At 38.7% G+C, this 14,028-nt stretch overlaps 1 protein-coding gene across 1 annotated transcript in view; it reads right to left on the bottom strand.

Annotated features, from left to right (window-relative positions):
* Window positions 1–13,574, bottom strand: part of LOC108907445 (triple functional domain protein) — a 74,126-nt gene extending 60,552 nt beyond the window's left edge. The window contains exons 1-7 of the mRNA XM_018711127.1: window positions 12,927–13,574; window positions 12,271–12,835; window positions 11,582–11,996; window positions 10,861–11,326; window positions 10,541–10,801; window positions 9,416–9,657; window positions 9,198–9,297 (exon numbers count right to left, since the gene is read on the bottom strand). Coding sequence (XP_018566643.1) covers window positions 9,198–9,297; window positions 9,416–9,657; window positions 10,541–10,801; window positions 10,861–11,326; window positions 11,582–11,996; window positions 12,271–12,835; window positions 12,927–13,565 — 2,688 coding nt within the window. The 5' untranslated portion in view covers window positions 13,566–13,574. The remainder of the gene's footprint in view (window positions 1–9,197; window positions 9,298–9,415; window positions 9,658–10,540; window positions 10,802–10,860; window positions 11,327–11,581; window positions 11,997–12,270; window positions 12,836–12,926) is intronic.
* Between the last annotated feature and the right edge of the window lie 454 nt (window positions 13,575–14,028).

The raw sequence follows: 14,028 nt of genomic DNA, 5'->3' as shown, positions 1-14,028 counted from the left end.
ATCAATGCGATCATAGCGAATTGGTGTGTCGATAACAGATTTCAACAAACGTAACATCGTTAGCTTTCACATAAACTGTAATCAGTTACATCGATTATTACCTTTTGATTAACTTAAATTTTCACATAATGTTTCTACTGTATATAGAACAAATTATCCCTGCTTTAAAAGATTTTGAATACTGCAATGTCTAGACAGCTATAACAGTATGTCTATTAATTATAATCAAATTATATGTTCTTTGATTGTTTTTTTTTGTATTTTTAAGTATTACTATTATTTATTTTAATGGTAATACTGATACTATTAAGCAAGCTACTAGCACTATTCTTATTTCTTGTAACTGATTGTAAGCTACTGGAAATAAATGCTATTAGTACAACTTGACAACAGCCACGTATCAACTTAGCAGTCGTTATTATTCACTAAACACTAAACCATAAATAGTTCAGCTATGACATGTTTATAATCTTTTCTCTTTGTAGAAAACACTTTTTCATGAGAATAGAGGTTTTTTAAACTCAAAATTTGTTTGTACTTTCAGTAAATACTCGCACTGCTTTTATTATCGCACTGTTAGTAGTTCTAAATGAGTACGTGTGCTGTTATTGTTAGATCTATCTAATTACTCATAGCTGGTAGGCGTATTTATCCTAGCATCCTGCAATTTCCTGTCGTTATTCCGTCCTGTGATACGTCCCGCTATGTCCGGGTTTCGATTAATAAAAATTTCAAGAATCCCCAGTTTGTTTTGAAATTTCCTCATTCTTTGCGCAAAACGTCCGCAGTACATTCGCCAAGTACATAATACTCGGTTTATCCAGAATACATCAAAGTGGATCATAGTGTGCGATGGAAATAATTGGAGCGTTGACTGGTCGGTTTACGTACACAGTGTATTGATGTAACGAAAGCAGCTGTCTGTCGATGTTTTGGTATATGACGATTTTTTAATACACCGACCAAAACGAAATACTCACGTCGACATATTTATTAAAATGAACTATGCCAATATCGCTGATACATTTACTAAACAGAAAAAAAATGTTGCGACTCCCTGCGCGCACACTGCTGATAACGTTGCCCATTCACCAACTGTTTGTACTAGTACATCTAGATAAACATATATCTCTCGTTTTGAAAGCTTGCCACATGTTATAGATAATCAATTTCGCGGTGGCTGCATTCTAATCTCGTCGTCATCTGTTATCTAAGCCAGAGTACTCGAAAAAAAGTAATTCGCTGCCAAAATTTATTGCAATGGATCTAGTCGGACTCGTTTTGTGATTTTAACCGGTATTGGAATCACTATTTCTAATTTAATAACGACATTACATTAAGAAAAAACTATTTTTTAATTAAAAATATACGGAATAATGAATCTGAAATAAAAAACAACTATGAGAAGCCGAAGATGATATCCAGATATTAGATAGTAGATCTCAGTTGATTTGTTTGATTGATCCAACAGCATCATCCTCTGAAACGTAGCGTCTGCGTTATTTAAGCCAAACGGTATGCGCACAAATTCGTAGTGTCCACTTCCAGTCAAAAACAGTTTTCCGAATTGTGTTTTTACCACTTATGTGAATTTAAGGATAACGCTACAATTTTGTTCGATTGAAGACACTTTTTAAATCGATTTTATGCAATTTTATAGCAATAACAGACAATTTTATATATACAATTTTTCTGTTTTTATTAACGTTACCATCTTGGCAGGAATTTTTTAAAAAACTTTTTAAACAAGAGAAACAACAATTTTGAAATTGAATGTATTATCAACAAATGTACTTTCTCGAAATTCGATTCACTTCGGATTGTTATCACAAATACTTTCGCCTAGCCCACATTTAATTATTCCAAAACTTCTTCCTAATTTCCCGTAATTGCTTTTCTTTATTTCTTCTATGATTTATACCTAGACCGATGGAAAACGACTTAATTGTCGAGGTTGTAGTTCCGACCTAATTTACCGTCACGGACATATCCTAGTACAAATATTTACGTGCCGCATAAATATTAGCACAACTAGTAAAATTATCAAAACACAGCGGGTTATTAATTTTGAATTCTTACGTCTTTGATCTACTGCGTGATATATCTATGATTCTTTTATGTGCACCTACTTCGCTGTTACTGAAAGCAGATATTATTTCGAAAATATTAAAAAAAACTACTTAGGTATTTGTTACATGACAAGATTTTTGAGTTTGAGTTTGTACGTGTCTTTTAATGCTACGAATCTAAGTAGGCTTGCAGCTTTTAACTGAACAATAAGGCACATTATGTCCGAAAGAGAATAATTGTTGAGCTTGTACCTAGGGTGCTATATGGATAATAATTGTAGGTCTATCGTACTGTATGTCCAACGTAGGGGGTATTATTATCCTATAACACCCGTGATGCTTCCAAGATTCAATGTCAAACGAGCGAAAATTTTGCTACCTTTATAAAAAAATGTTACTTGCAATTTCTTACATGAAATTGATTTATTCCCAATGTAATGAGTTTTTAACCTCTGTAGTCGCGCTTTCATTACTAAAATTAACAAAATAGTATTGTGTTTCTGCCATGGTAAAACTCTCTAAGTGACTGAAAAGGTTATTTTAGGCAACCATTCATTATAAAGCTTGAATACAAACATATTACGATTAGGACAAACTTAACAAAGATGTTTGATCTATTTATAGACAATTATTATAGGAGATACAAATAAGTAAAGTGTAAGAAAATATTAACCAGAGCGGTTTGGCTGGGCTGCCGCCTCAGCAGCCTCGCTTGGAAGCTGCTGGGCGTATCGATGGTGTGCTGCCTGGTGAGCGTAGGATGCGACTTCGCCACCGACCCCTGCCTGAACCAGGGCAAGGAGATCTTCCTCTTGGCCTTCTGGCTCTTGGGAAGCACCCCAGTGGATGAGTTACTTCCGCTGGGACTAGACATGTTCGATCCCGCACTGTTACGCACTCTGATACATCACTATAAACGTGTCTGTGTCGGGTTTTAGCCCGGTGCTAGTTTTCACCGAACAGGGCGATTCACTTTTTTCGGCAAATATGTATTAAAACACCAAAAGCGCACGGTTAATAGTAGTTTACATCCATTTTAATTCAAACCGTTGGTGTATTAGAAAAATATTCTAGTGAAGCTTGGTGGAGCTAGGAGTAATAATGAGTTTGTATACGGGGTGTTTTGTAAAAAGCGTCGGGAAGCTGTAACTTAGTAATTTTTGGTCCTATTAAAAAAAACGAAGGGTTGGCGTTAACTGCTCTAAAAATGCTACAAAGTTACTTGGTATAATTTTTTGTTTCAATGTAAACGTTAATAATAGGTGATTGTCATTTTTTAAATATAATGACATATTCTTTCTGAATCAACGACATCTGATTTTAGCGAAAAATTTGCTGGAATAATACTCAAAATAGTTATAAATATTAATTTTGGCTCTCCTTTCAGATTTTAAGCTTCTCCTAAAATTGTAGATTATTAAATCGACAAAAAAGCCGATTCATTCCGATAAACACGATCTTTTGTTGATTTTATAACATGGAACTTTTATTTTAAAAGCTTCTGTTTTTTAAAATCAAACCAAAAGGCGGGGTTACAGCTTGCAGCGATTTTTAGGAGACACCCTGTATTATAAAGTACACTCGGTCTACCTCTTTTTATAGCGTTTTTTTTTTTCATAATATGGAGATTTTCATTACTTAAAAGGGTTTGCTTGGATAAACACATTTCGTCTAGTCATTTTTCTCTTCTCATTTAAACATTTTGCTACATGTGAGGAGATGCAAAATTTAGGTTATTTTTATGAAACTAGTTTTGCTCTCACCCTGAAAAAAAGAAACAGACAAATAAATAATACACACCACTTTGTCACACACTTCAAATTGTCAATGTTTCGAAAATTGATCCGTTTCCTCAACAATGACATTTCATTTTTAATTAGTTTTGACAGTTGAAAGCGAAACGTCATTACCAGTTCTGAAAACGAAAACGGATTGATTTTTCGAAACCTTAACAACTTGCTGGAGTGCAGGACACAACATTTCTATTCGTCTGTTTTTTTTAAATATTTGATTAAGCAAAACTAGCTTCATAGGACTAACCCTTGATTGATCCCTTTGGTCAGGTGGCCAAATATTTAAAAAAGACTAAAACCGTACCACAGATATGGGTGAAAAATTAAAAATGACTAGATAAAATATAGTCTCTACTAATAAATGTTTCATTTCAATTTCCTAATTAATAATTGAGAGGAAATTTGGTATATCTTATCAAATTTGGAATATAATACGGAAACCCTGTATGATGGGGAAAAAAATGTTGAAACGAAGACCATAGGGGGAAAAAGGAGGTATATAATAGACAAAATTCTATATTTTGCTGTAAAAACAATGTTATCATCTGGGGGGGAAATGGGGAATGCGCAAAAAGATAAATACGATATATTTTTTGCCTCCAATACGCGGCTTGTTTTCCAGAATATCTGCAGACAGTGTACATTATTTTCTTTATAAAAAAATTTCAACAAAGTCGGTGGTTTTTGTAAAAATTAATATTTTTGGAAACTATGACTTCGTGACAAACCTCCTTTTTCCCCTGCGGTCTTCAACCTTAAACTTCTTCGATATTTTCAAATACTTAATACTGAGTGAACGTAAAATTCCCGCCGCGACTCGGGTTTTGCGGAAAAAAGTGACTCACCCTGTATATACCGTACAAGTCACCACTGCATAAGCATGTACCTTAGAGCTAGTTAAAGCGATCGTGCAGCAGAAAAAATGCGTGCCCTAAAGCTAATTTAGACTGAAAATACCCGTATCGAGTGCAGAGGTTGATTACAATTATTAAAACGAGAGACGAGACGGTCGGTCGAACCGGGGATCACGGCGGCGTGCAGGGACTCGGTCGGCGGCGGACGCGCGTCTTTTGTTTCTTCCGCCACGGCTGCCGCAGATCGGCAATGTCAGTCATTGTTCGCGGCGAGCGCCATACGACGCTGGGCGGCTACATGGCGGCGGGGGGCCCTCCCCGGTGGCGGCGGCGGCGGTGTCGTCGGAGCGGTGGTGTGCGGCTCGGGATCTGCCCGGCATCATACTGACGGGCCGCCGCAGCTCCGGCGGCCCGGGCGTCGACGGCGCCGGTCCGGGATATCACTCCTCTTCGGCGCGGTTCTTCTCTGTCGGGTTTTTTATGGGAAGATTCGCGAGGACGGCGCGCGAAAACGCGTATTTTTACTTTCGGAAGACGCCCGCAGTCTAAGCTTCGCACTTTATTTATAGCTGTTATTAAAAATAAATGCGGAAAGTGCCATCATTAAGCTGGCACCGGCAAAACTACTCATTAAGAAGATCGAGGATGATCGCAGGAAGTCTAGCGTCCATTCTTGCATTTATTCCGAATAAATTTTATCTTACAAAGTTTTAGTAACGCTAGTAGCGCTAGTGCTGCTACATACTGGTGATTCCCAAGACCGCTAAAGAAGTAAGTTGCCTTCAAATGTTGACACTGACTCGTCCAATGGCATTGCTGCACTTTTTAGGCGGGAATACGTCATCGGTATATCAATTTGATCTCCAAAATCTAACTCGACATTCAATATTCCGGAGTGAAGCCTTTTTCCTCTATCTTGAAATTGAAAATAAAACAGAACATAACAAGATGAAGATGTCCGCCACTACGTAGTCTAAACTTTGCACTTATAGAAATAAAAGCGCCTTCATTGTGCCAGCACCGACAAAGTTACTTATTAAGACGGGAAATCGAAGGGTGCTTAGATCATGGATGACCGTGTGGAGGTCTAGCGTATATTTCTGCATTTCTTTCGAATAAATTTAAAAACGCTATCCTCTCTACATCGATATAATCGATTAGTTGGCGCTGGTGCTGCTCATATCGGTGATTTCCAAGGTCGCTAATCAAAGTGTTTAATTTTTATTATTTGCCATTCTTAATAATTACATTTTTGGTAAGAAATTCGCGTTACCGACGCTTATTATCGATTTCTCCGCACGCGTTCGCCTATAACTATTACCTCACTCTCGTGTAAAAAAGCAAAAATTCCCGGTAGCCCTCGTCAACCTTTCCGTCTGCTTTTAAATCGTTATCATCTAAATATCCGTAAATATATTCCGACCGCCTCTAGCCACTTTCCAGGAAGTATAAATACCCGACAACTCAACCGCGGCGGGCGGCGTGTCGGGAGAAGCCGACGTGGCTCGCGTTTACCCTGAATCCGAAAGTGGGCGGCACGCGACCCCTATTTGACCAGGTCGGACGCAGAGGAAGGTAATAAAGTAATTGCCGAGCGTAATGAAAATATATTAATAGCGGCATGGGCGGAGACCGAGAGGGTACGAGTACACGGTTATAGTCTTTCCGATATCAATTGAAGAACCAAGAGGATGACAGTATGTACCAGGTTCGGTCGCTGACGCAGCAACTCGGCACTGAAATATTTAAAAAACTTGTTCTTTGGCCGTACCCATATACAGGTCTGGTCAATCTAAACGTGGAGGAGGTAGAAATGTATACGCCCAGTTGAAGAATGCGAGCGCGGACAAACGAAATACAAATACAGTTGCATTGGGCTACTGGGCAATAAATCTCAGCCGTTGACAAGTGGTCGACAAATCGCCCAGCAGTGCAGTGCAGCAATGCGGAATTTGGTGTGATTCAGGTAATTTTAATTCACTATAGGCACCTTCTATTATTTTTTTTAATTGTCAGTGTTGCGAGAAACAACTACTCCGAGGGCTATATGTCCCTACCGACATTGAATTATACTCGCAACACCTAGTGTCGAGATTCAATTAATTCTGTACCTTCATAAAAAAACATCAAGTACTAACGCCCAGTTGTGAAAAGTCTACTAATCTGTCTCTAATTTATCTTCTTTAATTTTAAATGTTCTTTGACAGTTGATTTTCAGAGATGTGTTTCGAACAATGTTAATGATCATTGTGTACGTAGTACATAGTACTGTTTAATTTGTATAAGTTTAATTTCCCTTTTTTCAAATTGTACTTATTACGCCTATGGAAAATGGCCACTGGAAAAAGTTATTACTCAAACTAGGCTTCATTATTAAAATAGTGCCGTGGGACGGAATGTAAACATTTATCGCGGCAACACATGCGAAATTTCGCCGGTTTTTTAATATTAAAAAAGACACGCCGCGTTCGGAATCCAGTTAAATCCGGATACAAGTCTTCTGCGTTGTAGACGAACACTATTAGCATATAATTTGTACAATGTTGTTCATTGTAAGTGTCCTTAGGGGATAAAAAATGCATACATAAGCGCTGCTTCACTGGTTTTAAATTTTTTATATTAAAAAATGAATGTGTTGCAGTTCGATAAACCCAGTGTTTTATAAAACACCTAGATGTTTTGTAAAACGCCAAAAAGTTTTATAAAACGAAAAAATGTTTTATAAAACGCCAAAATGTTTTATAAAACGCCAAAACGTTTCATAAAACGCTGAAACGTTTTATAAAATCTTAGACATTTTATAAAACGTTTAGACGTTTTATAAAATGATGAGCCAGATATAAATTGTCGCAAGTTTTGACAATTTGTTCGCCTTTTATAAAACGCTTAGGAATTTTATAAAACGACTCGTCTGAACTTGAATAGCTTGAAATTAATTTTTTGCGTTTCGCTGCACCTTCGAAAAATCCGTGTTCGTTTTTATGTCCCCGGTGCATTTTATTACCGCTGTTACGGGTGCTCTTTAGGCTTTTTCGAGAATATAACTGATTGTTCATGCTGAAAAAAGTCGTATCGGTATACACCTCCTGATCTCCGATCTCCGCCCTGTTCCAGTCCAATCGCGGCTGAATGTCAGCGGGTCACGACCTGCCCAAGGCCCGGATCGGAACAGGGCACCCTGGATTCGGGTTTGCGGTATTTGCGCCAAGACGTTCCCCCTTCATTAGGGCTCTGTGCACGTCTTCGGCCTCTTCCTGGTGCCTTACTCGAGGCCCGAGAGCCGCAGGGTCGGCTGTGAATTGCACGCAAATGCGAGGATCGGCAAAAAATGAGGAAAGGGTGCCAATTGCGATGAAATTATTCATTTTCGCGTTTTCAGAATGAAACCACAGTATTGGAACAAGTATACCGTAGATTGTTAATGAAATTATCGTTTTATCCATGAATTAGTTTGGTGGAGAAGGCACCGATTTCATTAATTTTAACAGATGTGAATAAATAAATAATTGTAACTACAAATTATTGCTATTGTTTACTTTTCCTTTCAATTTGTTGAAAAAACCCGATTTATTATTATCACATAACAACAAATTACTAAAAATTTACATCAAGTACAATATTTACAACTTTGAAATATTTTTTTTTTTTTGGAATCTCGCAAATTTTACTTCAGTTGCAGCGCAGAACTTATTTATTCTTTATTTCATTGTTCCTGTAACACAAGAACTGTTTAGAAACATGTGTGGAACTGGTTTGTAGTCAGTTCTAACAAAACAATTTTTGTATTGAATCATTTCGTGCCAAGTAAGATTCCTACAGAAAAAATGGTATTAATTAAAAAATAGTATCGACTCCATAAATTACCAAACAAATTCTTGCGCGAAATCACTGTTAAACGAGCCATGAAAAATTGAATTGGTATCACCAAAAAATTAACAAAATATTTAGATTTCGAGAAAAAAATGTTAGAAGTTGTTACATTTAAAGTTAGTGTGACTATTAACGTGTATCTTAAGTTTTTCTACAAGTTTTTTATTTAGTATTACTGTGGTTTGTGTAGTGCTCTTATTACTGTGGTTTGTTGTTTACATCAGTCTCTTCAAATGTGTGTATAGCAATGCAAAAATGGTTTTTTGATCAAGCAAGATCAAATTCGTATCGACATATCGCATGAATGCTTTTCAGTACTTCGAATTTTTCCTTGATTAAAATACTAATTCACATTTAACACCAGGAGGCAATAACAATTAAAGGCAATAATTGTAGCAATAACTGTGACAAAATTCCTTTTATTTTTTTATTAATTTTTTTCCTTTTTTGAACTTTTACCTACAATATTTCCACTAATCCACTACTATAAATCCCATATTTTTTTTTATGGATAAGTTACTGACTCACAATAATATTTCTGTGAGGTCAAACATTTATATTTCGTTACAATGACTTTATTTTCAAGAAGAAAGGGAATCGTGCACACTTACCTTATCAGAATCAGTGGTGTTGCCTGAACCAAACGAGGCAAGCGAGTTACGATCCAAATTTTCTACACTTTCGTCTAACGAGTTGCATTCCTCCATATCCCTGAAACGACAAATTCTCCGTTAGTTCCCACATTTTAAATCGTTGTTAAAACCACGACACAAAACACTTTGAAGTTTGTTCATAAACAAAACAATTAGCTTCAAGCTATTATTCCTACCTGCTGGATCTCTGGCTTTGGGGTTTGAGCTTGGCGGGGCTCTTGGGTAGAGACAGGGGCAGGGCCCCACTGAAGTAAGTTTCCTGAATGACTTCCCTGAGTTTCTTCACCCACAGTTGTTTGGTGTCGAGGGACGAGGCCCTCAGCACGATCCGGTAGTCGGAGATGGGGGCCCTACCAGTCCACACCGCGAACTTGCACTCGTCCCCCTCCATGTGTTCTGTTACCCCCAATTCCGAGGTCTGGAAAAATTTAAAACATGTCAGAAGCAAGGATGTTGGAAATTGATGCTATTTTGATTTTAATTTTTTTTTAAATCAAACTGTCACATTTTCTATAAAATTCAATGTACTCCAATGAAATTTGGTGAAGTTTTTGAGAATGTTACAAAGTTTTGTTAGTTTTCTACTACCTCGTACATGTCACTAGCTAGGATCCTCTTCTACGAAACTTTAAGTTTAATGGATAACATTTTTTGAGGTTAAGTATCCACATATAATGTAAAATTTCATGTTTCTCAAAAAAGTACTCCGGCTGAATTTACTGAAAATATGCAATTGCTTTTAGAAAAATTCGTGAAACACAAAACTGTTATGTGAAAAAATTGTTGGATTAAATTTTTATTAAAACACATTTCCTGACAAAACAATCCCTTAAAATCTTTTCTATACATCTTAAACAATATGATACATTTAGATCTCCCACTTTAAATAAGCGGTACCTGTTTTACCGACCACGTTAGTTATTTGGGAGTAAACTACATTACCGACAAACAATTGAATGTTTGCCTTGGCCAGAGACATTGGGGGAGCCACTTGTCTTTCAAATGTCAGTGATGTTTCAATTTTACCACAATGAAAACTACCTTCTTGTATTACATTGTGATTGAAATCTGACATCACTGATGTTTTTAACACTCCCATAAACTTACATCTACCGAATTTCAAGGCAGTATATTATATTTTGTAAAAGATAAATCAAAATTTGAAAACGCAGTTTGGAAACATAGACCGACGATAACAAGAATAAAGTGAGAACATAAAATTTAAAAAAAACATAAAAATTTAACATTTAGGAGTCATGAAAACTCTCCATTTTTATTAACTTTTTCAAGATGTCACTTACCATCAACTTATTCTTGTAGATGTACTTGACTTTGCCGGCGGAATCTTTCACTTCTTTGGTAAACAAAAGGTACATCTCGAAGAGAAAAATATGCCTATCCCTGCCCTTTCTAATGAGTTGTTTGGGATCCCAAACACTGAAAGCGTCTTGCAAGACGACCTCACCCAATTTATCCGAAGATACGTCACAACCCTCGAGTAGAGACAAGTGCATGGCGTCGTTCGCCTTTTTCGGAACGTTCAGCATCACCTCCAGTCCATCCTAAAATAACAATAAAAATAATAATAATTATTAAATCGTTTACGCAAAAAAATACAGACCTTAATTTCGCCCTGACCCTCCTGACAGCAGCTCTGCAGGTCCTTCAACAGCAGCTGGTACTTGGTGATCCTCTGCACGGGCTTTATCAGATAGGCGGCGATGGGGTGCTCCACCTTGTGCTTCTTCTGCAGTTCCTCGTAATAATTCCCGCCGTGCTGCACCAGGAGGCTGTTCGACTCGGGCTTGTTCTTGCAGTAGTGCACGTACATGTCGAACTTCTGAGCCCACGTCACGAAGCAATGGCCCACGTCTTCGGGCATCGTCTCGTACTTCTCCAGCTCCTTCAGGAAGATGGAGTTGTGGAAGTTGTAGATCTCCTCCATGTTGCCGAAGATGACGTCCTCTTTGCCTTGCAGGGCTGTCGGGCAGGTGGACGTCCTCATCTCCTGTAGGAAGGAGTTTATGCAGGTCTCTAGGTCCTTGACGTAGGTCCTTTCGGTCTGGAGCAGTTCAGCCATTATAAATCTGAAAAGAAAGTGTTTTGTGTTAGTCGTACAGGGCCTTCATGAATGATTACAAAGCCACGTGACCTGTAATTTTGTTTAGAACCGTAATTTTACGTTGGCAATTAAATTTCGGTAAAACAGGGCTATAGTCCGCAGAGTAGTTGTTTCCCAGAATAATGATATTAATAATTTGGGCAGTTTTAACAAAATTCAACTGAATTTTACAAATTTGCAATTAAAAAATACTATATTTATATTTTTTTATTTGGCTTACTCTTTTCTTCTAGCAGACCTCCTCTTTTCTTCGTTCAACTCCTTGAGCTCCTTGGCGGCAGCTTCTTTCACCTTCGCCTCCAAACTGGGGTCCGAATTCCTATCGATGGACAACTCCTTCTTCTCGCTCTCCTCTTCCTGTATACCGAGCGTCTCCTCCAGCTGTTGCCTGTATTGTTCCATACGGGAACTGAAATCCTTGTATCTGTTGTCCACCGCCGCCACCCACTGCTTGATGGAACAGGCGTGGGCGTGACCCTTCTCGACCAAACTGTCGGCCAGTTGGATGAGTAGCTTGACTCGTTCCCTGGTTTCCTTGGCAGTGGCTTTGAATTCGTTGTGTTCTCGAAGCAGGCTTTCCGTCTCTTCTATGTTGTTGCCGAGGTTCGTTGCGTGGGTGGTGAGATAACATTCGCCTGGAAGAAGTGGCGAAATATTAGTACAGATATATAAAAATATGTGACGAAACGCAAAACTTGAGCTTTAATGATTTAAGACAAACAAAACATTCAAGTACACTGTAGGATGTGGGTTAGCATCATTTAGTCGTTGCTCTCCGGCTATAATTACATATCTATCATCTAGGGTCTCAACTGAGTTGGAAACCTTATCATAAGTAACGGTTGAGTTAAAAACAGCTTATTGGCAAATATACATCACCTTAGGATATATCAGAGCTCAAGGACCTACCTGTTTCATGAATCCACTCTATAGCCTGCTTTGCGGATCTTTCAAACAAAACAAACTGCTGGCACTGGTCCAACCTCTTCTTCCTCTGAGTCCAGTGTTCCAAGACCTTGTTCTCCTGGCTCAACAGTTTCTCCAAAATCCCTTTCACCCTCGTCTCGTGGTTACTGCTCGTGTTGGGATAATTGTAGAACTGCAAACTCCTGGTGGTGTACTTCAAGAAGGTCTCGGCAGTCCTCCTGGCAAGAGTACAGGCCTTCAAGAAGGCCTCCTTCTGTTCCTGGTGTTTATTTATCAACTGGGAGATCGCGGTTGCCTTATCGACGTTCTGCTGTCCGGTAGAACACCAGTCCTCATCTCTTCTATATTCTCTTTCTAGGCTGTCTAAGACAGAACAAACTTGTTCCGCTGTCTTGTAGAAGTTCAAGCTGGCCGTTACGAGTTTATGTCTTTCTTCCGCGCAAGTTACGAGTTGTTGCCATCTCTTGGTGACCTCTTCGGAGATGTCCCTGATGCTCTGAGGGTCGTAGTGGTTGCCGTTGATAAGGGCGTCAGCTCGATGTTTGACCTGGAAAATAATGTCTTTTCAATCTGTTCATACTATTTCATTTATAGTGCTGGCCGTAGATTAACGTATTTAAAAAGTTTTTTGCACTTACTTGTACCGCAGAGGTATGCGTCTTCTCTATGGCAACTTGGAACTGCTCGTGCTCCTTCTTCAGCAGCTCGGCGTCCGCCAAGCTATTGGGTATGGTAAAACTGGCCATCAGCATCGACTCCCCATTCCTAATCCAACTTATGACTTGATTGGCGTCATTCTGGAACTGCCCCAACTGTATGCACTGTTCCAATTTCACTCTCTTCACTTCGGCCAGGTCCTCCAGGTCCATCTCCCTGTCGTGAAGGAATTCTAAAAGCACCTGAACTCTAGTCTGGGCGTTGTATTGGGCGTCGGCCATGACGCAGATGCCGGAATTCTCAAACACTTGCACTAGTTCCTGCCCTTGTTGCAGGACCTGGTACGTGGTGTTCTGCATCTGGCTGACGCTCTCATTGTGGAGGCGTAAGAATTGTTCGGCTTTGGCGATGTCTCTGGTCAGTTCGCTGTGTTGCAGTTCCTCTGACCACATTTCCAGTTGAGAGGAGACTTCGAGGGCGTCCCTTTCGAAGAGGCGCAACCTTAGGCACAGGTCGAGACGGAGTTTCCTTGCGGCCCAGAGCTCCTCCAGGTCGTTTCTTTGTTTGGCCAGGCGGTCGAGAGCTGATTCTACTGCTGAGACGGAGCCAGTTGAGTCCATTTCACCAATAGACCTGCACAAAGAATTTGTTAGTAATTTTAATAATACCATTAAATATTTATTTATACAATTATGGTTTGATGCAGCTTTTACGTTTCATCAGACTGAACAACTAATGATTTTTTCAACGTTAATGATTCTTTAATTCGACAGGCTCACTTATGCGTTGACGAATGACGTGGCAACATTAATTAAATGAAAAGGAAAAAAGGGGCTGAGTGTGATTTTATAATTATTTGAAATTGTTCTTAAGAACAGTAGCTTAGCTTAAGATTACGGTGAGATATTTCTTCTCGATGCCAATGTTTTATGGAATATTATTACATATTACATAGTTTTAATAATACAAGATTGTGACAGTTTAATTCTTTATTGGTCCATAAAACTATGTCACAGGTACCGAACAAGACGAAAACGGAGCGGCGAAACGCCTATACTACTATGCAATCGCTCAATATACAAT

Source organism: Anoplophora glabripennis, unplaced genomic scaffold (genome assembly GCF_000390285.2).
Source record: "Anoplophora glabripennis isolate ALB-LARVAE unplaced genomic scaffold, Agla_2.0 scaffold5, whole genome shotgun sequence".
NCBI classification, from domain to species: domain Eukaryota; kingdom Metazoa; phylum Arthropoda; class Insecta; order Coleoptera; family Cerambycidae; genus Anoplophora; species Anoplophora glabripennis.
This window is presented reverse-complemented; position numbering and strand designations above follow the sequence as displayed.